The 27,880-nt window shown below is 34.3% G+C and overlaps 1 protein-coding gene across 1 annotated transcript in view; it reads right to left on the bottom strand.

Moving 5' to 3' along the window:
* The window catches only part of MAP3K5 (mitogen-activated protein kinase kinase kinase 5), a 257,445-nt gene that overhangs the window by 143,007 nt on the left and 86,558 nt on the right, over window positions 1-27,880 (bottom strand). The window contains exons 3-4 of the mRNA XM_031968589.1: window positions 22,207-22,230; window positions 1,085-1,278 (exon numbers count right to left, since the gene is read on the bottom strand). Of these exons, the coding sequence (XP_031824449.1) occupies window positions 1,085-1,278; window positions 22,207-22,230 (218 nt within the window). The remainder of the gene's footprint in view (window positions 1-1,084; window positions 1,279-22,206; window positions 22,231-27,880) is intronic.

Raw genomic sequence — 27,880 nt, 5'->3', positions numbered from 1 at the left:
GGATGGACAACCAAATTTAGAGTATAAATCTGACCTGTGACACTACTAGTTGTGTAATTTCAGGAAAGTTAGTTGACTTTCATCTGCCTTGATTTCTTCATCTGTAAAAATGGGGATAATAATGGGAGCACCACTACTACAACAGTTATGAGAATAAAATTAGATAGTACTTACAAAGCATTCCATATACCTGAAAGACTATATAATTGTTAGTATTATTAGAATTCCAGAGTTCTTTCCATAATGGCAAATTAATAATAGATTACAGTTTTCTTATAATCAATTACAGCTACCTAAATAAACAGATTCTGATCAAGGGTCTGAGAGGCAGATTTCTTACAGCTAAAATGCAGAATATTTAGCTTATGGACTTTCTGATACTCATTTTTGCTGAGAGGTCATTTTCATTTACTTTCTTGTTTTTAATTATGTTATAGGTGACTGAAGTTATCAGATAAATGATCTACATATAATTAAAGTTATTGCACATACATATTTTCACTAATCTTATTTCATGGTGATATAGTCTAAGTAGGGAAGAATTTGGAAGGGGGAGCGAAAGAAAGAAGGATAAAGGGGAAAGGAACATCTGAATAGAATCGTTCATTTGAATGAGTAATAAATCTCTAAGTGTAGTAATGATCTTGTAATGTAGTAATGAGAATTTTACTAAATCCTTTTCTTATCTCTATTTTAATTATTCAAAGGTAGTTTGAATGATAAGAATTATAATAATTATTTGTTTTAGTGTGTTTTTAAGGTGTTTCAGTTTCCTTGGTTCTGCTGAGCAAAACTGTACTCCTAATTGTTCCAGACCACTAAGATACAATCAACTCATTGGGTTAGCTGTCTGGGAATATCAAGTGTACAACATCATCTCTGGGAACGAGCCTGAACATCATCCCAGAGGGTAACATTAAGGCAGTAGGAGTTGTGGAGTCTCATCATCTTTTGTCTACTAGATTGGTTTCCACTACACTATCATCAAACTCTATAGTCAAATCAATGGAGTGTGAGCTTGCTTTATTTGCATCTCAAGACTCTAGAGAAAGTTGATTGTTGGATATGTCTTCAAAAATTTTACCTTGAATTAGCTTGTGCCACCTTCAAAAGTTGAATAAAACGATCCACTAAAGGTAAGCAGATGGGTCCAAGAAGTAGTTCAAAATTAGGCTGCATTAGCTCTGTCAACCCCTTCATAAAGCTACTATCGCAGCAGTAGACCTTGTTATGGGGGGTTATCATGTATGGAACAAATGTGTAATTCCCAGTGCACATCTGTGGATATATAAAGCATCAGCGTGGGGTTAACAGACATACAGGCTCAACAACAGTTGTATTTCAGCTTTTTGAAAACTTTCTGTTTGCTAATAAAAGAGTAAAAATAAAAATTATTGCGATCTCTTCCATCTCCAGATCTTTCTGATTTACATTACCATTGGTGTCTTATCAGTCAAAACAGCTCTGTTCAAAGATGGAAAATTGCTAAGTAGAAACTTCTAAGACTGCCTTGACTTCAAAACTTTCCAGGCTGCCATTACCTACAGAGAGGAAGATCAAGAGAGAGGAACTCTTCTCTCTTCCCACCCCCACCCCATTCATCTTAACAGAGGAGACTCAATTTAAATAGAGCCTCCTTTATCTAAAGAGCATTCTGGCTACCAGACATCTTATCTCCTTTGAACTATAACCTAAAGAGATTCTATTTAGAGACAGAAACTGTTGAGGTCTCTTCCATTTGATTATGCCTTTCTTTAAGTTATCCTAAATCTCTTCTTCCTTCACACTCTATTCTCACTTTTTTTTAACTGCCTTATCTCCTTGAAATCTAAGTTTCAAACATACCACTATAATGAAATGGATTTTTTAATAATAGTTTTATATTTTCCCAAATACATTGCAAAGATAGTTTTCAATATTCATTTTTGTAAAACCTTGTGTTCCATTTTTTCCCTTCTCCCCTAGACAGCAAGCAATCCAATTTTTGTTGAACATGTGTAATTCTTCTAAACATATTTCCCTATTCATTGTACTGCATAAAAAAATCAGATCAAAAGGGGGAAAAACTACCAAAAAGAAAAAAAGGAAAGCAAAGAAGCAACAACAACAACAAAAGGTGAAAATACTATGCTTTGATCCACATTGATTCTCCATAGTTATTTCTCTGGATGTGGATGACACTTTCTATCACAAGTATATTGAAATTTCCTTGAATTACCTCATTGTTGAAAAGTGCCAAGTTTGTCACAATTGATCATGACATGATCTTGTTGTTAGTGTACAATGTTCTTTTGATTCTACTCACTTCACTTAACATCAGTTCATATAAGTCTTTCCAGGATTTTCTGAAATCAGCCTACTTGTCATTTCTTATAGTACAATAATATTCTATCACATTCATATATCATAACTTATTTAGCCATTCTCCAACTGATGGACATCCATTCAATTTCTAGTTCCTTGCCACTACAAAAAAAGCTTCTACAAACAATTTTGCACATGTGAGTCCTTCTCCCTTTTTCCTAATGTCTAGATACAGACCCATAAGAAACACTGCTGGATCAAAGGGTATACAGTTTTATAATCCTTTGGGTGTAGTTCTGAATTGCTCTCCAAAATGGTTAGATCAGTTCACAACTCCACCAACAATGTATGTATCCCAGTTTTCCCACATCCCCTCCAATATTTATCCTTTCCTTTTCCTGTCATTTTAGCCTATCTGAAAGGTGTGAAGTGGCACCTCAGAGTTGCTTTAATTTGCATTTCTCTACTCAACAGTAGCTTAGAACATTTTTTCACATGACAAAGCCATAGAAATGGTTTTAATTTCTTTGTTTGAAAATTGTCTTTATATCTTTTGACCAATTAACAACTGGAGAATGTCTTGTATTGTTATAAATTTGAGTCAATTCTTTATATATTTTAGAAATGAAGCTTTATTCAGAAACATTGTATGTAAAAAAATTTTCCAGCTTTCTACTTCTCTTGTAATCTTGTTTTGTTTATACAAAAACTTTTTCATTTAATATAACGAAAATGATCCATTTTGTGATGGAATGTATTTCTTTTTTATTATATTATAGCTTTTTATTTACAAGATATATGCATGGGTATTTTTTCAGCATTGACAATTGCAAAACCTTTTGTTCAACTTTTCTCTGAAGTCTGTTTGCTAAGTCATGTTTTCAAAGATTTAACAGAACCCTAGTGGCACCAAAGTTTATACATGAAAAAAGGTCAGGCAGTTTTTGTTTTTTCCCCAATGAAAGAGCTGTAGTGTTAGTTTATTCTAAATGCAATATTATTCAGAAACTAGAGATAGATAAATTAATAGATAGATGGATATAGAGATAAAATAGATATGTGGATATAGATATAGAAATGGAGATATATAGATATAGATATGATGGGATATAGGGCCTGAAGAGACTTTTGAGTGATAATTTAGTCTAATTCCTTCATTTTACAGATGAGGAAAATGAGACCCCTATAAAATAAAATAAAATGACTTGCCTGTGGTAATACAGATAACAAATAGCAGAGCTTGAATTTGTCTCCAATTTCCATATCTGTTAAGGACCATACCTAAGTGAAGGGGCAGGTCAGTTCTCCAAGAGCCTCCGCAGCTGTGGATCATAACACTTGAAAGAGTTGCAAATATTCCTTGTGGATTGGGAATGAAATAAATTGGAGGCAGAGGGAAGAGGAGAAAAGTCAGGGAATGCAACTGCCTCTCAGTCTCCTTGTATCATCATCATCCTCTCACATGAGGAGATCCACTCTAGAGGTCTGAGTTAGATCTCCAGCAGCCACTGGCAGGTGGCTCCCATATCACAACACATATTCAATGCTATATGCACAATAGAAACTTTCATATATTCAACAGAGATGAGCACATGTGTTTTCATGTTGACTTAGCTATGATCAACAAATTCCTGGTATTCAATTTTCAGTTTTTCTTTGATACCCCTGTTTATATTGCAAACTATGACAAATCATTGGTATAGATCACTTTCTAAATCACAGCTTCAGCAATAGTTCTTCAAGATGTCTATTAGTTCTAAAGGAGAACAATGACTTAGTCTTTCTTTCTCTTTCCCTTCTCATGTTAGTGCACTTGTTCTCTAAACCAGTCCTTCCACATGAGGTCATCACAACAGCCACATTTCATGTAGGAAATTATCTTTTCTGAGGCCCTGCCAGAAAATGACTTTAGAATGATAGAATCCTTATGCAAGCCAGATGTACTGGACTGCCAAGGAAAGGAGAAGTACCAGACTGCTTTGGTTAGACAGATAGGTTTAAATGACTTTGATCTTAGATATTTTGAGGCATGTTTCAAAAGTCAGAACAAGAAACATGCAAACTGAATTCCAATTAAAAGTGTTAGAAGTCCCTCAGGATGGTGATATTCAATTGGCAAATTGCTTCAATAAACCTGTTCTTTTTCTATGATTTATTCCTCCCTTCTGGAATAGGGATCAGACCACTAACCTAGAAGAGAGAAAATAAACAGGTTCTGATTTAAACCAGGCATTTCAAATCTTATTCCATGTGACTTTCTCCTCATCTTGATCCCCAAAGCATTTGCTAGAATGAAGAAAAGACAAGTCCATTAAATAGTTTACTTTCCTCAATTAGGGGTTTTCTATAGCTGAGCTACAAAAGAAAAAGAGTACTCTAGTACTTTTGGGTTCAATATACAGTATTATGCAAAACTATAAATCACAAATTAACATCTATTTTATTTACATAATTCATACAAAGACATATAAATGTGAATTCTATATACCAGGAGATAATAATGATGGTTTTACAATGTTACCTCTCTGCTGGATAGACACAGGTACTCTATAGTATATATGCATAGCTTATATAATATAGTACTATACATTAAAATTAGAAGCTACCACCTATAACTATTTAAGCCCTACAAATTCATTAAGAGTAATACATTACTAATTATTTGGACTAACAAAAGCTTGCATTTTGGATATAACTGATTCAGTTCCAAAAAATAAGAAGAAAAATTAATTTAAGTGAACTAATACTGCTGCATATCTATGATTTTCAAAGCATTAAGCAAGATACTAAATAAAATATAAAAGATAAATAAGAAAAAGTTACTCTCCTTAAGGGATTTGTAAAATTGTGGAATTCATGTAGACTTTTTCTCCTTGGTCTCATGGAATAAAGAACTAGGGCAAGTGGCAAAGATTTACAAAGAATTAAGTTTTTGGCTCCACATACATATGGAAAGATTTCCTGACCACAGAGTTAAGCAGAAATGAAAGTGGAAGGTGGTCATAAAAGAGTGAGTTCCTCCTTAATGAAAGTCTATGCAGAAGTTCTATAACCACTTGTTGGAGAGAGAGATAATTCTATCCTGTTCTACAATATTCTATAATAGCATGATAGATTTATTAAGTTTGTTCATGTGTGTCTTCCCCCCCACCCCTCTCCATCTTTTTTGTTTAGGATTATGATTTTATCAGGGTAATTAAGTTCCTATAGGGTAACACCTTTTTACAATGCAGATCAAAAACTGTTCCACTACTTATGTCTTAGAAAGTTGCCAAGAAAAAAAGAGTTGCCAAGGTCAAAAAGTGAGAAGTTAGAAAATTATTTTACTTACATGGACTTCCTATATCTTCCACACTTTTTCTTTGTCTTTCATTTACCAACCTCCACACTAACAGATGACCCAGCCTCCTACTTCTTTCATTAAGAAGAAAGTTTATCTGACAGGAGTTCCCTCTCCTGACCTTCTTTATCTCTCAAAATATCTCAGTATGATCTATTACCCTCTGACTTCCTTCTTTCTCACAGAAAGAGATATATTTGTCAAAGACAATCCTTTCTTCCCTATGTCCTAGATCACACCTCCTCCTACCTTCCTTTCAGGACACTGTTCTATTAGTCATACCCTCTTTTCATATTCATCTTCAATTTCTCCCTCTACAAAGGGTCCTTGACATCTGCCTAAAAACATGTTCAGGTTTTCCAGATTCTAAAAAGAGCTTTCTCTCAACTCTTCTATTCATCTTGTTGGTGTTCTATTATTTTTCTTCCTCTCATGGGTCAAACTTCCTGAAAAAAGCACTTGATGCTTCTTCTTCTTTACTGTGTACTCTATGTACTCAAGCCTTTAGAATTCACTTTTTTTCATTGCTCTACAAATACTGATCTCAAATGTCATCAATGACATTAAGAAGACTGGAATAAAATACATGTTTTACCAAGAATAATGTGAAAATACATTAGAAAGACACAAATAAAATGTCACAATAATTCAAACAAAAATAAAAATTAGCTATTATAAAAAACCATTGGTCCATCCAAACTTCATGAGATCTTCTTTCAGTCTTCACTGTTCTTGAACTCTCTATAGTATTCAACATTATTTACCACCTAATCCTCCTAGCAATTCACCTCTCTTCATTTTTCAAAATACTACACTATTCTTTTCCTATTTCTTTAATTATTCCTATTATTAGTTTGTTATTCCAGCTTCAAAGGTCTAATTTTCTATGCCCTTGTGTTCCTTCTCTATACCATCTTCCTTGACAAACATTCACACATAGATGCAAGTACCAAATCCAAGGACATGATTTCAAAATCACTATCTTTTGTGTCAACATATTTTCTGAGCTCTAGAACTATTATTGCAACTATAAACTAAAAAAATGTCACCTAGATATCCTGTTAGCACCTCAAATTCAATTTATTCAAAATTGAACTTCTCTTTCTAACCAAATATCTCTCTCTCTGGATCCAGTTTTTTTTTCCTATTAGTGATAGCATTAATCTCTCAGTATTCCATGTTCCATGTTCAAAATCTTGGTATTATCTTTGATTCTTCCTTCTCTCTCATCTCTCATATTCAATTAACTATTAGGTCCTAATGACTTTTATCATCTATCCTCTATATTCTAACCTCCACTCATCTGGGGTATTACAATAGCCTTCTAAAAGGCCTTACTACTTCATACTCTCTTCTTTCCCATCTAACTTTCACAGTATATCCAAATTCATCTTCCTTGTGCTCTACAAAAGAATGGTCAAAACAACTCCCCTTTACCTATTGCACAAAAAGTTCAGACTCCTTGAGTTGGTGTTTAAGAACCTCTATTATCTGGCCAGGGGTAATAAAGTACATTAGGAAAGAACTTTACATTTGGTACCAGAGGGACATTATGTAAATCCCTTAATACTTGTGGGCATCAGTTTCTCTCCTCGTAGAAGAGGTCCATGTTATATGGTCTCTTAGACATCTTATAGCTCTAAATCTGTGCTTCCATGTTCAATTAGTTCCATGTTCATTCGCTTAGTAATTATTGAATGTCTATGTAGAGTTTAAAGAACTATGCTGCAGAAAGCTTTTAAAGAAAAAAAGAAATCAGGCCATATTTCCTTAGGATGGAGTAAAATATATTGGGCTACATATTTTCTTAAGGAATAAGGATTTGAGTCTCAGAAAGAAGATTCAGCAACGTAAGGGCAAGATTTTTATCACTTTTAATAATAACATATATAAAACAGGAAATTGTCTCTTTTTTAAATTTGTTTTTAAGAGTGCAACTCATAATTCCCTCCAGATATGACTACATTCCTTGACCAGGACTCAGGGAGAAATTAGAAACTGAGAGGGCACTGTATTTTGAACTTGAACTTAAAAGTCTAAATATGTTAATCTTTCTTTTGAGCTTATACCATTCTCTCTTCAACAATCTCCAAATAGAAGTAGGGATGTGGAAAAATTGGGGGGGGTGTAAAAAAATCAAAATTGTCTCAAATATAGAGTTTCATTAAGCTTCTGTCATTCTTTCAAGTAAACACTAATTTGGCAGTGAACAAAAAACTTACTAGCTTGCCTTTTCTCCAAGAGGTATAATCAACAAAATAAAAAATCTTTATTATTACATGGTGCAAATGAATAATCACACAGGATAAGTAGGTGAAAGGCAAAACCAAACTACACAGACAAGAAAAGAATCACTGAATTATGGTTCAAATATACATAGATCATGTACACATTTCTACAAAAGCCACTCTGAATACAACAATATACATATATGCTCTATTTGGAACAATTATAGTTTACCTGAATTTCCATCAAAGGAATGAGTATTTGTGGGAATTAAAGCCATACTATGAAGCATTTTTCTTGGAATGAGATGAAGTTTAAGGGCTATAAAGAGCAAGGAAAGAATGAATGTGAGAAGACAAGATTGGAAACAGAGAAGACATCAGGATATATTCTTTGAATTTTCCTACTACAGAGGGGAATTTCAAGAGTAAAGTGAGAGGTGAAGATAAAATAGCACAGGTCCTTAAAAAGGAATGTTTTCATTATCCTTTAAATATTCATTCTAAGGCTCCTTTTTCCTTGGGTCCAAATGATAACAAAGCTCAGTATGGCATTCTAGAACCTCTACTGAGATAATGTCCTGTGGAAATTACTGAACCCATATTTTTTTAAACTTTCCATTATTCTATAACATTCATTGACTCAACCAGGAATTAAGAACTTGGATAAGGTTTAAGGTATGGGGAAAAATAGGAGGGGCAATCAGATTTAAGAGATCTATGATATACAGAGGCTTAGCCTAAACAATCTATGAATTACTCAAGAAATTCTTGTAGCAATTATGTAAAGTAAAATAAAACTAAATGAGAACTCAAAGGTTTCTTTAAATTCTAACCAAAGCCTTTTAAATTTCCAAAATGAGGAGCATAAAACAGAAAGATTAGTTTCCTACATTCATTTCTATATTGTCTAGAGACTTGGCTTCTATTAGTTTGGTACTTTCTACTATTTCCAGTTTGCTATATACAATCCACAATTAAAAATAATTCAAGAAAAATAAATAATAACATATAACTTCAATTACTGATATGTAAATTTTGGCATCAATATCCACTTTTAATAAAAAGCCATTCTGAAATATTATGCAATGTTTCTTTAATTTAAAAATGTGTATCACATTTCATTTTTCCCTGAGGCTAATAATAGTTTATTCTATTTTACTTTTCAAATTCTATTTTACTTTCAGTTATAAATTCTCTTCTCTCTCTACTCTCCCACTGAGAAAACAAGAGAAACAAAGCATTTTAAGAAAAACAAATTCCAGAATAGGCCATCCTCTCTTCCAAAAAAATATCCATTACTTTCAATCTGCATTCTGACAGGTTCATCGCCTTCTTGTCTGTAGGTGAGTGGCCTGTTACATCATGAGTCCTCTGGAATTCTCACCGGTCAGAATGTTACTTAGAGTTCCTACAACTTTTAAAGTTGTTTATCTTTACAATATTATTTTTATTATATAAAATCAGTTTCCTAGTTCTTCTCCCTTCAATCTTTATCAGTTCATACAAATCTTCCTGGTTTTCTCTGAAACCATTCTGTTCTTCATTTCTAATGATAAATATGTATGATATATATGATAAATAGTATTCTATCAAATCCATATATCATAATTTGTTCAGTCATTCTCCAATTGAATAGCATCCCCTCAGTTTCCAATTCTTTGCCACCATAAAAATAAATGCTATAAATATTTTTGTACATATTGGTCCTTTTCTCTTTCTTTGATTTCTCTTGACCCTTGAAAATAAAAAAAATGCAAAACAGCCTTTTGTCTGGTGGGGCCTATTTTCATCTCTGCAGTACAATGATAGAAGAAAGTAAGGGATATGGTCTTAAGAATCCCATAGCTTTCTGTCCATCTATAAATTTTTATTTTACTTTTCATATTCTTTATGAAGAAGTCTTAAATCGTGACCAATGAGTTAACTATTATACTGCAAAAACAACTCCAATAGTATCAACCTCCACCTCTTCCAAATGAATGAAACCACATATTTCTACTTACACTTACAGAAGTTTTCTCAGTATCCTCTTTCATTTGATGAAGTTCCTCCCTAGAATCTTAATTTAAGGAAATATCCATTCATTTATGCTCACTTCTAATCAAACACATTTCCCAAAATAAATAACCCCTTTTTAGTTCTCTTTATGGATTCTGCTGTCCCCTTAGAATGTAAAGTCCTTGAGGGCAGAGGCAGTCTTTATTGTATTTGTGATAAACCAACACTTAACATAGTACCTAGTATATAGTAAATGCTTAATAAAAGATTACTCTTATCTTTATCTAATCTGAAAGTACAGCTCATAAATGAATGGATATAGATTCAATTAATGAAGCTACATAATTGATTCACTATTTTCAAAGGCTACAAGAAGTTTCATCTCCTGAGCACCATTTTGCTCAACTTGCTCCCACAGTTTCTTAATGAGCAAAAGGAAACACATCATCCTAGATTTGCAGTAGCATCCACAGCAGAATAAAGAAAGACATTCAATGAAGAATGTATCAAAACTTCATACATTAAGTCAACATGTAGCTTGATATTCATTGTCTTCAATGTGAAGGAGGGCAGAGCAAGATGCCAAAAACCAGGTGGAAAAATATGATATAGTCATAATAATAAAAACAATAAAAAAAAAAACATGATTTGGAACTTAGAGATGACATCAGTCAAAGAAAGACTTTGAGCACGTTATTTAATATCCATGAACCTCAGTTTCCTCAATTTAAAATATGACAGGGCTAGATTAGATGAAGTCCTTCCTAACTCTAAGTCTATGATCCTATGATCAGTCATGAGTTTCACATAAATATTTTCCTAAAGGGCAGCAAAAAAGATTTAAATGTGCTCAACAGAATCAATTTCATTTAAAAAATAACTTAATAGATAAAGATTGGTCATCAGTGTGGGAGTCACTGTAGAAACAGCTGTCTATTTACAGTTAAATCATTAGCTAGTAGGAAAAAAAGGTAAAAAATAAATACCAAAGATAAAAACTGAGAGGATTACAGAAGCTTCCACCTACTTACCTGTTTAAACAAGCTGTTAATACCAAAAAAATAATAAATACACTAAAGTCATTTTTAAAATTAAACTTTAATTTTAGTTCTAAATTCTCTTCCTCTTCCACCCATTGAAAACATGAGAAAACCAAAAGTTATCATAAATTTGCATAGTCAAGCAAAACAAAGTCCTGTGTTAGCTATGTCAAGAAAAGACAAAGAATGAAAAAAGAAAGGAATGAGAAAATAAAGAATGAAAAGGATGGAGGAAAAGAGGAAGGTTCAGTCTGTTCTTTTGAGTTCATCAGATTTCTATTTAGGGTGGATAGCATGTTTCATTATAAGTCCTTTGGAATTGTGGCTAGTTATTATGTTGATCTGAGTTCATAAGTTTGTCAAAGTTGTTATCTCCATGATACTATTGTGACTGTATAAATTTTTTTCCTGCTTCAGTTCACTTCACTTGATTCACATTAGTTCATACAAGCCTTTCCAGAATTCTCTGAAACCATCCTCTTCAACCCTTCTTACAATTCACCTTTTACCTTACAATTCTATTGCATTCAAATACCATAATTTGCTCATACAACCCCCAATTAATGGATACTACCTGTTTTTAATTCTTGCCACCACAAAAAAGAGATGCTATACATATTTTTACACATATGGGTTCTTTTCCTTTTTCTTTGATCTCTTTTGGGCACAGACCACTAGTGCTATTGCTAGCTCAAAGAGTATGAATATTTTAATAGTTTTTTTGCTGCAGTTCCAAATTGCTACTACAGGCATTTTTTAAGTGACTCAAAATAGAAATCATAAAAAAGAGACCAAAAAATCACAGAAACTGCCTTAAAATAGCAAAAAATTCCTTGCCAAGCAGAAAGACACAGCAGTAGAAATTATATCAGTGTGCAAATCCTTGGAGAAGAATGGCCAAAGATCATGCATAGTATTGCTTCATACTACAGGGAAAAGCAATTAAGAAAGAAGTCAGGAAAGATTACAGTATAAGATCAAGTTTAATCAGGCCATGAGTAAAGGGATGACAAATAGATGTGAAAAGAAGCAGATTTGCTAGAATTTTCATAGGGATCTATTCTCAGCATTGATATCACTGAAATTACCATACTTAATTCAATGTACCATATAAAAACCTTGTAGAGATGCTGATGAAAAAGGAAAATGAATTCAGATGAAAATGTTCAAATGTCACCTGCTCCCTCAACTCTTTTTTCCTTATTTGTAAAATTAATGTGTAGGAGAAGCTAGGTGATACAGTAGACACAGCACTGGCTCTGGAGCCAAGAGGATCTGAATTCAAATCCAGTCTCCAACACTTAGCTATATGACCTTGGACAAGTCACTTAATCCTGACGTCTCACACACAAAAAAAATTAAATTAAATTAACATGTGAATCCCACATACTGAGATAATTTTCGTGTATCGTCTTTCTCTAATTGCTTCTGATAGGCAATCATGTGTCACAGTGCATAGTGTCAAGCCTGGAGTCAGAAAGACTCCCCTTCCTGAATTCAAATCTGGTCTCAGACACAGGTTGTGTGACTGTAGGCAAATCACTTAATCCTAATTGCCTTACTTTCTTTAACTGTCAAAAATCTGGAGAAGGAAATGATAAACTACTTCAGTACATCTGCCAAGAAAACCCCAAATGAGGTCACAGAGTTAGATAAGACTGAAATGACTGAACAATAATTATCTCTAAGTTCTTTCTGGACAGAGACAGTTTGTTTCTTCTTTGTATCCCTATTGTATCCTCAAGCACTTTTGTGCTTGGCAAGGCATATTGCCATTAATAAATATCTATTGATTGATGACTGTTTTTGATTCCAGGACATCAATGACAAAATATATGCTCTCCTCTAAGGGGAAGTGGTAGATTTATGATTCAAAAATGATGCACACATATATGTATATATTTGTTATAATCAGTAAGGAAATTTACTTTGCTTGATTATGCAAATTTCTTCTAATAAATTAGTGCTTTTTCTTTTTTTAATAGGATAAGGGTGGAAGAGAAAGAAAATAAGATTTCTATTAATAAAAAAAGGAAGGTGAGAGTTGCAATATATGTAGAATGTTTCCATTCAGATAAGATCATAGTGTTTTTTATTGTATTGCTTAATCTTTTATTTTGTTATAAACGATCTCTTGTGGAATGGAAGTAATCTGTAAATGTTTATAATGAAGAACTAAAACATTAATAAAACTTTTTTTTTAGGTGAGAAGAAATAAGGAACCTGATGAATGCTTAGAGGCAATAAATGATAAGTTAATGTGAGATTTTTACACACTAAATTTGTTCACAGAAATGTAAATTATTGCAAAATAAGTTTAATTGTATTGATATAACTATTTATTAAAATATTTTAAAAACACAACAAAAATGCATTTGTAGGGCAGAACAAAAATGTTTTCTTTAATTCCAATCTTTTCTTTTCCAATTATGAAAAATCTATGAAGCTAAATATATGTTGATATATAAAATGCTATTAGCATCTGTCAATAATATTCTTAGTTAAAAGACTTTTAAAGCCAGGGTATTAAGCCATTTTTAAGCCCTTGTGTTGAACAGAGCAACTTAAGTTTTTTACAGGATTGCTATTATAGTATATAGTGTATAGCGTGTGTAGAGCTCACTTTACTTCGCATCAGTTCATGTAAGTCTTCCTAAATTTTTCTGAAAGCATCCTGCTTATTATTTCTTATTGTACAATAGTATTCTATCACAACGATGCCATAACTTGTTTAGCCATTTCCTAATTTATAGGCATCTTTTAAATTTCCTATTTCTTTGATACCACAGAAAGATATGCATAAATATTTGTATACATATAGGACCTTTTCCTTTTTTTTTACTTAAAAAAAAAAGACTACCCATTGCACCACCTAGCTGCTACAGCTGATCATACTGTTGTTCAATAATTTAGGCATGTCTGACTATTTTGTGACCCCATGGGCCACAGCACACCAGACCCCTTTCGATTCTCCACCATTTTTGAAGATTGCTTAAGTTCATGCTCATTGTTCCATGACACTATCTATCCATCTCATTCTCCTATTTTCTTTTGCTCTCAATCTTTCCCAACATCAGGTTGTTTTCCAAAAAGTGCCCAAATTATTTAAGCTGATTATGGAGGGTCTAAATTGCTAAGTTAGGTTTCTATGTGACACATTAAAAAAGATAATTTTTGGAATCAGAGAAACTGGACAATACCAATATTACACTAAATGACTGACCTTAGACAAATGACTCTTCCTGAACCTCTCTTTCCATAATTGTTAGCTGGCTATAATAATAATAATAATCTTACTCCTCACAGAGATGTAAGGAAAGTACTTTGGTAGTTTACAATATAGCTGAGAAAACAAGTTCTAAACTATGTGATAAGACTAAGTACTTTATGAGTTCAGATAGGAAAGGACCACAATGTACTGGGATAGTCAGAAAGGCTCCATTAAGAAGGTGAGTCTGGACCAAAGGCACAGAAAAAAACATTGAACATAGAACATCAGCAGGGGACAATAATTCCCATCTCCACAATTACTTCTGTGACCTTGGGTAAATCACCATCTCTCTGGCTTCATTTTCAATATGGGGAAAATGAGATTGAAATAGTTGACCTCTAAGATCCTTTCCATCTCTAAATCCACAGTCATACAAATAAGTAATTGGGGGAAAGGTCATACAAATTCTGTAGGTTCTTTTAAAACTATCTAGAAGACTACATTTGGTATAGAAATAATAAGAGGCATTTTATAGTTTCTGGAGCAAGGAACAATGATGAAAATGGTGTTATCTCACTTCATACAAATATAAATGGTATAAAAATACATACACACCTATGTTATATAAACACATATGAAAAGCATTTGTATATATGTGATACATATGAATTATTGTTTTCAGAATTCAGAGAAGTGCCAAAGGATTACAATTGAATGCTTATAAGAAGTGGCATGGAGACCAGCTGTTAAAAGGAAGGGAGGAAGTGAGGAAGGGAGGAAGGAAGAGAGGGAGGAAGGAAGAGAGGGAGGGAGGAAGAGAGGGAGAGAGGAAGAGAGGGAGGGAGGAAGAGAGGGAGGGAGGGAGGAAGGAAGGAAAAAAGAGTCGGTTTTTTAGTAATTTTGAGGATTTGAGGAAGCATTACATCGTACAGATTCAGTCCATTGTTCTTCTCAAGTTGAGTTCTTTTGGAGATGTTTGACTCATCTTTATATGCTTTAGGTAAGGAAAAAAAATCATGAAGAAAGGTGGACTGTAATATTATCTCTTAGTCTCTCTTCGAGTTAATTATAGTTCTTTTGTGATTTGAAACTACTCCCATTAATCAGAGCAGTATAAAATAGATGGATAGGATTGAACCTCCTGAACAAGAAGGAACTTCACCTCCTAGAAGAATTAAGTGTCCACAGACACCTTGATAGGAGGGATTCTTAATCTTTTGGTATCATGGAGATCTTGGTAGTCTGGTATAGTTTAAGGACTCCTCAGAATAGTGTGTTAAAATAATTTCAATATAAGTGATTTTTTTATGAAGCTATCAAAATATAATTTTAAAAAATATATTCATGGACCTCTACTTAAGAATCCCTACCCTGTGGCTGAGAGTGCTGGGCAAGAAAATGGAAGGATTTAGAGGCATAATAAGTTTCCTTACTACTACAAATTCTAGCTATCATTACTGTTATTGTTACTATTATGGTCCAGAGGAATGACTAGAATGAATATGAAGCTGAAACTTGTTGAACTAAATTGACACTGACTGCCATGAATCCATTTTAAAGAATAATGCGGGGCAGCTAGGTAGTGCAATGGATAAAGCATTAGCCCTGAAGTCAGGAGGACCTAAGTTCAAATCTGATCTCAGACACTTAACACCTTTCTAGCTATGTGATCTTGGGCAAGTCACTTAACCCCAATTACCTCAGGAAAAAAAAAATCTCATGCAAAAACTAAAGCAAAAATCAATAAGGCAAAATTCTAATTTAAATTACCCAAAAAATATTTACCAAAAGAAAAGACTTTATAACTAGTAGATAAACCCTTATTCAAAATAATATTTTTCAAACTTAAATAAACACCTCTACATGGAGAAGGTGGAACATACACTTTCCAAGGTGATCAAGATTTCAGAGATCACCTAATCTAACTCATACCATAGAATTTATCTCTTTCATAATATTCCTGATAAATGGTCATCCAGACTCCAGTTGATGACCTTGAGTGAGTGAAAATTTACTACCATCTCAAGGCATTTTATTTGGACAGTTCAAATTATTGGGAAGTTTCCCCTTCCACTGAGCTGAGAGATTTGCATCCTACAAACTTCTATCTATTACTCCTGGTTCTGCCTTAAGGGGCCAAGAATACATTGGGTTCGTCTTCCACATGACTGCCCTTTGAATTCTAGAAGAAAAATATCATAAGAGTCTTGAAATCTTCTCCTACCCACTAAATATACTTTGTTTCTTCAACAGATTGTTGCAGGGCATGGTTTTAAATACTTTTTACCAATTTGGTCATTCTCTTTTGTACTTGAGTCAGTTTGCCCATCTCTTTCCTAAAATGTAACAACCAGCATTTAATACAATATTCTAAGTGTGGTGTGTTCTGGTCAAAATAAAAAGAGACACCCATTTCTCCTAATCAAGGCATTATATTTTTTCTAATGCAATTTAATAATGCATTAGCTTTTGGAGCACCATGTCACAGTGACCCTTTAAATCGAGTGTCCAGTGCCTGGAATATAATAAGTATTTAATAAAGCATGTTGATTACTTAATTAATTTCTTCTAGTTCATTTAAAAAACATATTTTTTTTTCAAACGAATTGTTATCCATCCATGCTGTTTCCTAGATGTAGTTATTTAGTTAATTTTGGGGTAATCCTAATTATGCCATTCAGTATGATAGCTAGGCTTCCCCAGTTTTGTGTCATCAGCAAATTTAATAAGCAGGGTATTTATGCTTTCAACCACATCATTGATAAAAATATTCAAATGGCTAGAGCCTACTGACATTTCATCCGAGTGCTTCCCTCATGGCATAATCAATATATTGATTACCACTCCTTGCATCAGGTCCTTCAAACAGTTCCAAATCCTCCTAAGGGAAATACCTACTCCATCTATCTCCATCATGCTCACAAGGCTAAGGTGGTATGCCCCAGTAATTGCTCTGCTGAAATCCAGGCATGCTATTCATGGAATTGCCCTGATCCCAGAACAGGAGCCTCAACATTAATGAATACCAAATACCCCCTCTTCTTCTACCCACCATTATCACTCACTAAGCATTGTGAAGATTAGAACTCCCCTCAATTCCCTTGGTCCCCTGGTCAATTTGTAAAAGACGCTATGTTCCAAGGAGATCTAAGTGATAGGAAATTGTGAAAATTTAATTTTTCCTCAGAATAAATATTTTAGACAAATGCACATCTATGAAAAGTTCTACATAATGTTAAACAAAAGCAAAAACACTGCATGAGAAAACATAATTGTTTCTTTTCTTTTTATGTCCAAAGGAGAAAGGAGAAGAATTATAATTTACAAATGTCCAAGGTTCCATATTAGAAATATTCTGATCATGGAGATACAATCTAAGTGATGAGACTTCAAAGTTTTTAAATGAGGTATTTTAAAGCACTTTGAAACTCTTAAAGTATTATATAAGTACTAGTTATTAGTTATTTAACTTTGGTGATAGCTAGGTAGTCAGAATCCTGACTGTAAGTAGTTAGCTGTGTGATGGGTTTTGGTTTCCTTGTCTATAAGATGAAAGGGATGGACCCTTCTAAATCCATGCTATAGTAACCTCTATGAAATGCTATGAACCTCTTTAATAAAAATTCTCACATTCCTGGGTGGGGAAGTTTTTGTTTTTGTTTTTGCCAGTGCAGTTAAATCAACATTTATTAAGTGTCTGGCACATAGTAGACAGCTAATAAATATTTACTCTACTGTAACATGAGTGCCTCTTGTATGTCAAATATAGTGCTAGGTATAAAATGCTTGGTTATTGAGGGTAAAATAATTTTAGTCAACTTTAAAAAATTAACCTTTCTATAAAATGTATAAAATTATTATCTGTCTCATTTCTAAATGAAAATAAATAAAAACGTATTTAAACTTTGGATATAAAAAGCAGGCATTTTTCCTAAACAAAAAATAAATAGAAATATATTTAAACTTTGGAAAGAAAAAGCAGACTGTCTGCTTTGTTTTAGGAAGCATTTATCAAGCACCTACTATGTGCCAGGCACTGTGCTAAGTGTTTCATAGATGGTCTCTTATTTAATCCTCACATCATCACTGGGACGAAGGTGCTATTATTATCCCCAGTTTTACAGTTGAGGAACCTGAAGTATTCAAAGAATTTGCCCAGGGTCACACAGCTACTAAAAGTCTGAGGCCTGATTTGAACTCCAGATTTGGTGATTCCAGATCCAGGATCCTGTCCACTGCATCATCTTTCTATCTGTACTCTCTCATACTCTTTTTACTATGACACACTGCTTTCTTGTAGCACAACTCCAACACATCCCTATTCAAAAATCTTTTAATGACTCCCATCAATAGAATTAAGTCTACATTCCCTAATCTGTTATTTATGTCCTGTTCTTAACCCTTTTAAATTAAGTTCCTATCACTCCCCAATATGTATATATATATATATATTATCCTATAAAGTAATCCAATTTGTGTTTCATCAAATGTGTCCTACACTTGTATTCCCTAGATCATATAATTTTCTTTTCCTGAATGAACTCTACCTATCTAAGTCCTAATCAATTATAAACTCCTTCCTTCTTAATGGATGTGACCTCTCATTTTTGTGAATCTCTAACACCATATTACCCCTCTCCTCTTGTGGCTTTTTAGAGACTCACAGAACTTTAAAAGTTGGAAAGGACATCAGAAGTTAACTCACAGCCAAAAAGTAATAACTTACTATATGGAAAGATAAGGGAGAGGAAGAAATAATAAGCACAGTGTCTTCCATGTGCTAGGCACTAAGTTAAGTGCTTTACAAATATCATCTCATTTTATCCTCTCAACTACCCTTGGAGGTAGTTGAGGAAACAGACAAATAGAAAGGACTTGTACAGAATCACAAAGCTGATGTCTCAGGTCACATTTGAATTCTGGCCTTTCTGACTTCTGGCTGGGAATTTTATCCATTATATCATATAGATGCCTACTTATATATACTTCCTATAATTTATCAAACAAGTTGTAGTCTAACTTACATGAACTGATGCTGAGTGAAATGAGCAGAACCAGGAGATCATTTTATACCTCAACAACGATACTAAATGAGGATGTATTCTGACAGAACTGGATTTCTTCGACAAAGAGAAGATCTAACTCAGTTTCAATTGATCAATGATGGACAAAAGCAGCTACACCCAAAGAAAGAACACTGGGAAATGAATATAAACTGTTTGCATTTTTGTTTTTCTTCCCGGGTTATTTTTACCTTCTCAATCCAATTCTTCCTGTGCAACAAGAGAACTATTCGGTTCTACACACATATATTGTATCTAGGATATACTGTGATATATTTAACATGTATAGGACCACTTGCTATCTGGGGGAGGGGGTGGAGGGAGAGAGGAGAAAAGTCGGAACAGAAGTGAGTGCAAGGGATAATGTTGTAAAGAATTTTTTTTTCAAAATAAAAAAAAAGATTTACAAATTAAAAAAAAAATAAGTTGTAGTCTAGGTGCGACTTCTTCTACAAGGAGCATCTCTTAGCACCCAAGATAGCCCATTAAACTCTGTTAGAACATCAAGCCTAAATTAGCCCCTAAAACTCCCATTTATTGTTTCAGGTTGCCTCAGGCCAAGCAGAGCAAGTCTAATTACTTCTCCTGGACAGATAGTCTTTTAAATTCTTGAGTAGATTTATCACACTTTCCCTCACCAAGTATCCTCAATACCTAGACCTATCCCTATATAACCTGAGGAAACTCAAGGTCCTTTACACAATTTGGCTCTCCTCCTTTGGACATCCTTTGTTGTTTTTCAGTCATTTCAGTAATGTCCAACTTTTTGTGACTCCATTTGGGATTTTCTTGGCAAAGATTCTGGAGTGGTCTGCCATTCCTTCTCCAGTTCATTTTATTGATGAGAAAAATAAAGCAAGCAAGATTAAGTGACTTGCCTAGAGTCAAACAGCTAATAAGTGTCCAAGGCCAGATGTGAACTCAGGAAGATGAGGCTTCCTGACTCCAGGACCAGAGCCCACTTTGACACTTCAGTTGATCAATATCCTTAAATTGTGCTCTTCCCTCCCAGAAATGTGTGGTCCTGTGTGGAGAACAAAAAGACTATTCACTTCCTAATCCTGAAAGCTATGTCTTTTAAAATACTATCCTAGATCAATTAACTTTTTTGGCTGCTCTAACAAATTCTGTCTTGTATTATAACTATGTGTATACTTTTGTCTTGTCTTTCCCTACTAAGCTACAAATTGCTTAGGGAAAATGACTGGATTGTTTTCATCTTTCCATCTTTGACAGCATTCTCACTGGGCTGGGCTTTCCACATTTATAATAATGAGATTGAATGAGATGACCCCTAATGTCTTTTCTAGCTCTAAATCAAAGGAAACAGGTCTTAACACTCAAATGCCTATCTAAAATGTCACAATTGTATTTCTTATATATTTGCTTTTCCTTCCCCTTCTAGGCAATCATTTCAGAAAGGTCGGAATTAATTCTTTAACATGGCCAAACAGTACTGATTACTGATAGTTCTTTCATTTGGTGACATATCTCACAACTTATTCCTTTCCATTCACAGAATCTTTATTACTTCCTATTTCACTATTTCCCCAGATCTCAAGTCTTCTTCTGTTTGGTAACATTAAAAATTCTGCATCAAAAATGTTTGTGACAGCCCTTTTTGTAATGTCAACTAGAAATTGGTGAATAGCTGAATAAGTTATGGTATAGAAATGTAATTGAATATTATTGTTCTATAAGAAATGTTGAGCAGGCTGATTTCAGAAAAACCTGATGCTAAGTGAAGTGAACAGAACTAAGAGAACACTGTACACAATAACAACAAGATTACATGATGATCATCTATCTGTGAGGGACTTCCCTCTTTTTCCACAATGAAGTGATTCAAGGCAATTCCAATGGACTTGTGATAAGTGTCATTCATATTCAGAGAGATAACTATAGAAACTGAATGTGGATCAAAGCATAGTATTTTCACTTTTGTTGTTTGCTTGTTTTTTTCCTCCTTTTGATATAATTTTTCTTTAAGAAGAAAAATGAATATGAAAATATGTTTAGAAGAATTCTACATGTTTAATCTATATTGGATTACTTGCTGTCTTGTGGAGGGAGTGGGGGGAGAGGGAGAAAAATTTAGAACACAAGGCTTTGTAAAGGTGAATGCTGAAAACTATCTTTGCATGTATTTGGAAATGAATCACTAAGGAGACTATATCATATCAACCTGCTCACCAATGAATCAGCGCAAAAGACAAACCAGAACCTTCTAAATGAATTAGTACTATATATTATTATTTACATTTAAAATACATTGATTGAAACCATAAATATTCACCCAAAAGAATTTAAAGAAAGGTACTACTATAGGAAGAAGGAAGGGAAGGATGGGAAAATATATATATTCACATAAAGGAGAAATTATTGAGAAAATGAAGCATATTTTATGAAAAATGTTATATATAACGTATTTTATAACTATATAATTTGATATTAATAGTTTGATGAAGGTAATATTGCTATCATCAAAATCTTCCCACAGCACTCTAATTCACATGGTAGGGAATGTGTTCCACAGATGCCAATTTAGGAAGCACTGCATTAATAAGTCTCTGACTACTTATGTTATCTGAGAAACCCTGGTAATATATAACTAGGCTATGCAATAAAAAATATTATATTGCTGCTCATAGTCACATAAATTCATTATCAAAGTAGAGCTTCTGAAACATAGAAAAAGTTTGTAACCAATTCACTGAGGCAGATAATAGCACTGTCTCCTAATATATAAGGTAAGATAATGTTTCACTCTATTGGGTTGATTTTTCTTAAAAAATAAAATAAAATGACAATTTCTGTGCTGACCCAGAGATACTGGAAAACTATTTTTAAACTATTATCTTAAAGGAGAATAAAGCATAGCATAAAAATAGTAATTAAATGTTTATTTTATTTTTAATTAGATGTTTATGAAAGAAGAAAAGTTAATTTTCTCCAAAGAATCAATAAAAGGAATTGCAAATTTGAAAAATATGCATATATAACATAAAAATAAAATACTCACGGTATTCTTTTGACAAATGATTTCCTGCAAAATAAAAATGATATGCATTAAACATAAAATAAAGTCAAACACTTTGTAAAAAGAATGTTATACTAAGCTGAAATTTCAAAGGAACCAAAGTATTAAAACATTTAAATACAATCAAAGGTTCTATTAACATTAAAGACATTCAAGAGAGCATAATTTAAAACATACATACACTCTCCCTGTCTCTCTTTCTTTTTGGTGGATTAGGAATGATCCTTATGATTAATGCTGCAGGAATAATGCTCTCCTGAGTTTCTGTCTTGCATCATTAATTTCCTACTCCGTGTTTCCAACTGATTGTCCTGCAGGTATGTTAAACTCAACATGTTCACCAAAAAATTAATTATCCTTCCCCACTCCCTCCCCCAAATTTTCCCTTTCCTAACTCTCCTGTTTTGTTGATCATCCACCATCCATCCAGTCGATGATATTCACAGCCTCAGTCATCTTCAATGAATTCTCCTATATCCCTCACTCCCATAACCAAACAGCCATCAACAATTGCACCTCAGTGACATTTTACGATGTTATCTTTCTTTATCAGTTTTTGTCATCTCTCACCTGGATACTTGCAATAACTTCCTAGTTGATCTTCCCACATCTGCTTTCTTGAATTCCTCCTCTACACACTTGTTGAACTGAGAATCCTAATAATGTCACTCCCTTGTTCAAGAAGATCCAACAGGTCCCAATTCCCTCCATAATAAAATACAAATTCTTCTTTGTCATTTAAAGTCTTTTACAAATTGGTATTTGTCTAGAATTTCTGCATATTGCTCCCTTTCCTTCATTCTACCTTTCAACTACAATTACCTTTTTTGCTGTTATGTGTAGAAGACAACCACCACTTCCTCACTCCTGCTACCCAGCATCCCTCGCCTGCTTCAAGGCTTAGTTTCAGGGAATATTCTTATTTAAGCATTCTAATTTTAAAATGTTCATATCACTTTAAATATATTTATTATTTATTCAATAATTTGAATAGCCTCCAAATACAAAGTCTACTCTAATCCCCACAGTTGCTATTAGCCTAACCCTGTTGTCCCCACCCAGAAATTACTTCGTAATTACCTCATATCTAGAGACACTGTGGTGCAACGATTAGAGAGCCAGCCCGAGAATCAATAATAGAAAGGTTCAATCCCTCCTTTGACAAATATTGGTTGTGTGAACCTGTGTAAGACATCCAGGCTCTTAGTGCCCTGCCAGCTCTCCAAGAACCCAATGCCTGAAAACATGTGACATATAGTAGGTACTTAATAAGTGCTTTCTTAACATAAGGATAAAACAAGTCTCCATCCTTACTTCAGCTCTAGTTGAAATCCTACTACTTCTGCTCTAAGGCTCAACTTTCAATAGAACTTCCTTATTCCAGGCTTCTCTGATTCCCTCCCATTTTTAATATTCTTTCTCCCTTCTCCGAACCCCTGAAGTACTGATGTGAATGTGGTCCCTTTAAGTCTTTCCCCCCAATTCTTCTAAACACATTTCTGATGTGGATGTGGTCCCTTTAAGATTCCTTTCTTTCTGATTCCCCACCCCCCCCCCCCCCCCCCCCCCCCAGTTAATGTAATTACCTTTTGATTCACACATCCTGGTCCCTTTGAATTCCAATAGAAGATGCAGACCTGTCCCAGCACCACTGAGATCTGAGCCAACTCGGGGCTACACCCACAGGCCCCTCTAGCTAAATCTCCCATTATAAAAGGGACACACTGGGACCCCCTCTTTGCAGAGGTCCCAAACATGCTATCCATGTGAGGACCCTCTATCCACTGGACCCTCTGTCCAGTGCCCTCCTTATCTCTACCTTCGCCTATACTTTAACCTTGCTTCCAAACCCCATAATAAACCTCTTATCAATATAGCTTTTCCGGCAGATAAATGCTTTTGTTGGGGACCCGCGCCCTACTAGACTTCATTTACCGCCGTATCCTCATGCCAAATCCAATGGGGTTGCTGGGGAGTTCTGTTTGACTCCCTGTACCCCAAACCTGCCACTAGACCTCAACTAAACCCTAATTTCATTTAGGTACCCAAATCTAGACCTCATTAGTACATTGTTACAGCTTTCTTTTTTTAAAAAATCGTATTATATATTATTATATTTTATATATATATTATATAATAAGTGTTAGCAGACTTTTTTTTTATTCAGTTGCTGTCACCCTAGACATTAAATTCCTGTGATTCTAATGAGCACAATCTAAAATTATGGTGAAATGTGCATGCAGTAATTAAAATGACATTACTGCACTGGAGTCAAGGTAGAATGTATCCTACACTGTAGTCAATCAGATCAATAGCCTTGGAAGGCTCTACTACAAGTTAAATTTAAGGACTCCATATGAAGATTTGGAATAGAAGTGGTTCGAAATTTGCACTTCTCATGTTTCTTTTGAACTACTACAATTCGTTTTTGCTCATGCACAGTGAGTGCATAGTGGGCTCACCATGATGGGGAATCCTGTGACAGTGTCTCCCATGGCTCACAATGAATTCCAAAGCTCTTCAGAGAGAATGGATCTTGTATGGACCTCGTTATGGAGATCTGTTGATAAGCCTTGCCGAATTTAGGTAGGCTGGCTCTCAAATGATCCATATCACAGAACCCATACTTGAAACTCTTCAAGTTGGCAGTTCTATGTTTGGGTGACACAAACACTGAAAACCCACAATTACCTCTAGACCAGAAGGAAACAGCAGAGCAAAGGCTTAGTATATGGCACTAAGATAAAACATAAATCCTCTGGCTTTTAAAGCCTTTCCCAGTTTTCCTACCTCTTCCTATCCAACTCGTACTCTGAAATCCAATATTGGTTATTCCTTGCACAAGACACATTCTCTGCTCTATGCACTTGCATTAGCTGTCTCTGATCCCCCACCATCTCCCTCACCTGGCATCCAACTTTGGCTTACTTCAGCTAAAATCCCATTGTTTGCAAATAGCTTTTTCCCCCAATCTTCATACTTTCTCTTTTTTTGTTTGTGCATAATTGTTTACTTCTATTAAATCCTAAACTCCATGAGAAAAGGAAATTTTTTTCTTTTTTTCTGTTTTTTGTTTGTTTGTTTTTTGGCATCTCTAGTATTTGGTGCAGTTCCTGGCACATTGATAAATGCCTGTTGACTTGACTTGGTTATAGATGTGTGTGCACTCATATGATAATATTACTGCTTTTCTTCTTCCCCTCATCCTCCTGAACGTTCTATTATGACTTAACTATAATGCACAGGACAGGAGATCCCTCACAGCCATCACTAAGACAGGGTTTTTTATTGAAAGGCAAGAGGTTCCCAAACTTTCCTAGCATGCCATCTGATCTGCCACCACCCCCTGCTGAGGAAGGCACAGTAATGAAAGTGGGGAACAACAGCTTTGGTGATAAACAGGTAAATGTGACCTCTGACCTACATATGAGCTCAAATTACTGATACACCCTGACAGAAAAAACAATTCCTGCTGTAGTTGGTTAAAATTTAACATTTTCCTAAAGAAATCCTCCCAAATCTTTCATTTGTCTTCTTCCTGCCATTTTATGCATTATATAATGAAAAAAAAATTTAGACATTTTCTATAATAATCTACCACATCATAATCAAACTATCAAAGAGAAACAAATTGTTCCCCTTGAGGTACAAGTAGTTATCAGGAGCTTGTAGTAGTACCTAAAAACGTGGATATTCAGCAGCTCTCCTACTTATTGGGACATAATTAAAAACAGATAACATTCTGGGCATCTTAACTTAGCACGAAAAATGTAGTGCGTGCTACAAAGCATGTCACAAAGATCTTAGAAAGAAAGTGTACAAACTGTCCAGGTAGGAATACAAGGAGAAGTTAATTTGTGCTAATTAGCCTGAAAGAAAAGGAGGAGGAAGAAATTAGAAGCATAAATGCTAGGCTTTCCAACACTGAATTGTATAAATAACCTAGAGCTAAATAAAAAATCTCAGAAAACTTGTTATCTAACAAGTCTGTAAGTGAAAAGATTAAAAACAGCACATAAAGGCCTCTTCCACAAATAATATTTGAGTGGTAGTGAATGAAAATTCATGGGCTTGCCATAAAATCCGATTCATTCTCAAAGCATCCTTCCAAGACCTTCCTTTTGGGGAGTGAGAAATTATATCCAGCATAAGTCAAGGACAGGCATTTATTTGTCAAGCAACTACTATGGGATAGGCATTATATTAAACACTGAGAAAACAAGAAAGGAACAAAATCTTTTCCTAATTCCTATGTAGAGCTTTCCTTCTATTTATTGTTTATTGCTGTTGTTGTTCAGTTGTTTAATTGTTTCTGACTCTGTGTGACTTCATGGGGATCTTGGGGGGGAATTCCTTGGCAAAAAAAAAAAAAAAATACTGGAGAGGTATGCCATTTTGTTCTTCAGAAGATTAAGGGTAAATGACTTGGCTGGGATCACACAGCTAATACATGTCCAAGACAGACTTTCCTGACTCCAGGACCAACACTTTACCACTGAGCCAGCTAGTTGCCTCCATCCTGTATGTGTGTGTGTGTGTGTGTGTGTGTGTGTGTGTATTTTATGGTGTGTGTGTATTTTATGTATATGTAATGTATATTTTATATATATATATATATATGTATATACATATTTTATACACACATATATACACATATATGAACTGATCCAGAAAAATAAGCAATTACTCATCAATGTCAAAGCAATGAGAACCAAAGCCAAGAAAGTAATTTTCAAAGCAATTGAACACACAGTGCATCTCATTCCTAATCCCTTTTATTTAGATTTCATGGTATAATTGTATCTTTACCTATATGGCATATGGCACTTTTCAAACTGGGGCTAGGACAAAAGGATAAAGTAGTTATCCTACTACTTAGGGGAGGGGAGGGGCACCATAGATAGGGAATTAACAGACTTGAGTCAACGTCATCAGTATTCACCTCCTCATAAAAAGCATTTTCTCCACATTAGCATTACCTACTATTCCATAGGCAAGGGGACATTTCAGAGGTGAGGGATGCCCACTGAAAATATCCAGAGTCAGAAGAAAGGATATCTTGTTTGAGAATCAGCAGGGAGGTCAGTGTTCCTACTTTATGCAATAAAGCATAAGAGTACTGGAAAAGTGAAGGGGAGAGGTTATGAAGGGCTTTGAATACCAAACAGAGGTTTTATCTTTGATTCTAGAGGTAATGATAGCGAGCCACTGGAATTTATTGAGGAGGTGAAGAGATATGGATAGATCTGAACTTTAGGAAATACCACTCTGTAAATGTACACACAGCCCAATTCCAAAATCTTCCTTCTGCTTCTATAAACTGGAGAATCTACCAATGCTAAATGGACAACAGGACAAATATAAATATGTAAGTTCTTATCTGCAGTCTTTGTGTCCCAAGGTGTTCTTTACCTCCTCTTCCTTGTATTTATCTATTTTCTACAAGAAAATAAATTCTGAACATAAAGTAAATCAAATTCTGATCACTTCTAAAATAAGAGAAAGACTATAACAAGCCTCCCGACTATATTATAATAACAATTATTAATATTACTATAATCAAGTAAATTGGCATAGGAGAGAGATTGAGAAAGGAAGGTAAAGCCTGGGAAGCTTGGGGACTACAATGAAATATGTGGAAGGTGTGGCCCTGGTG

This window comes from Sarcophilus harrisii, chromosome 4 (genome assembly GCF_902635505.1).
Source record: "Sarcophilus harrisii chromosome 4, mSarHar1.11, whole genome shotgun sequence".
Lineage (NCBI taxonomy): Eukaryota > Metazoa > Chordata > Mammalia > Dasyuromorphia > Dasyuridae > Sarcophilus > Sarcophilus harrisii.
The sequence above is the reverse complement of the archived record's forward strand: the minus strand, read 5'-3'. Positions and strand labels throughout refer to the sequence as shown.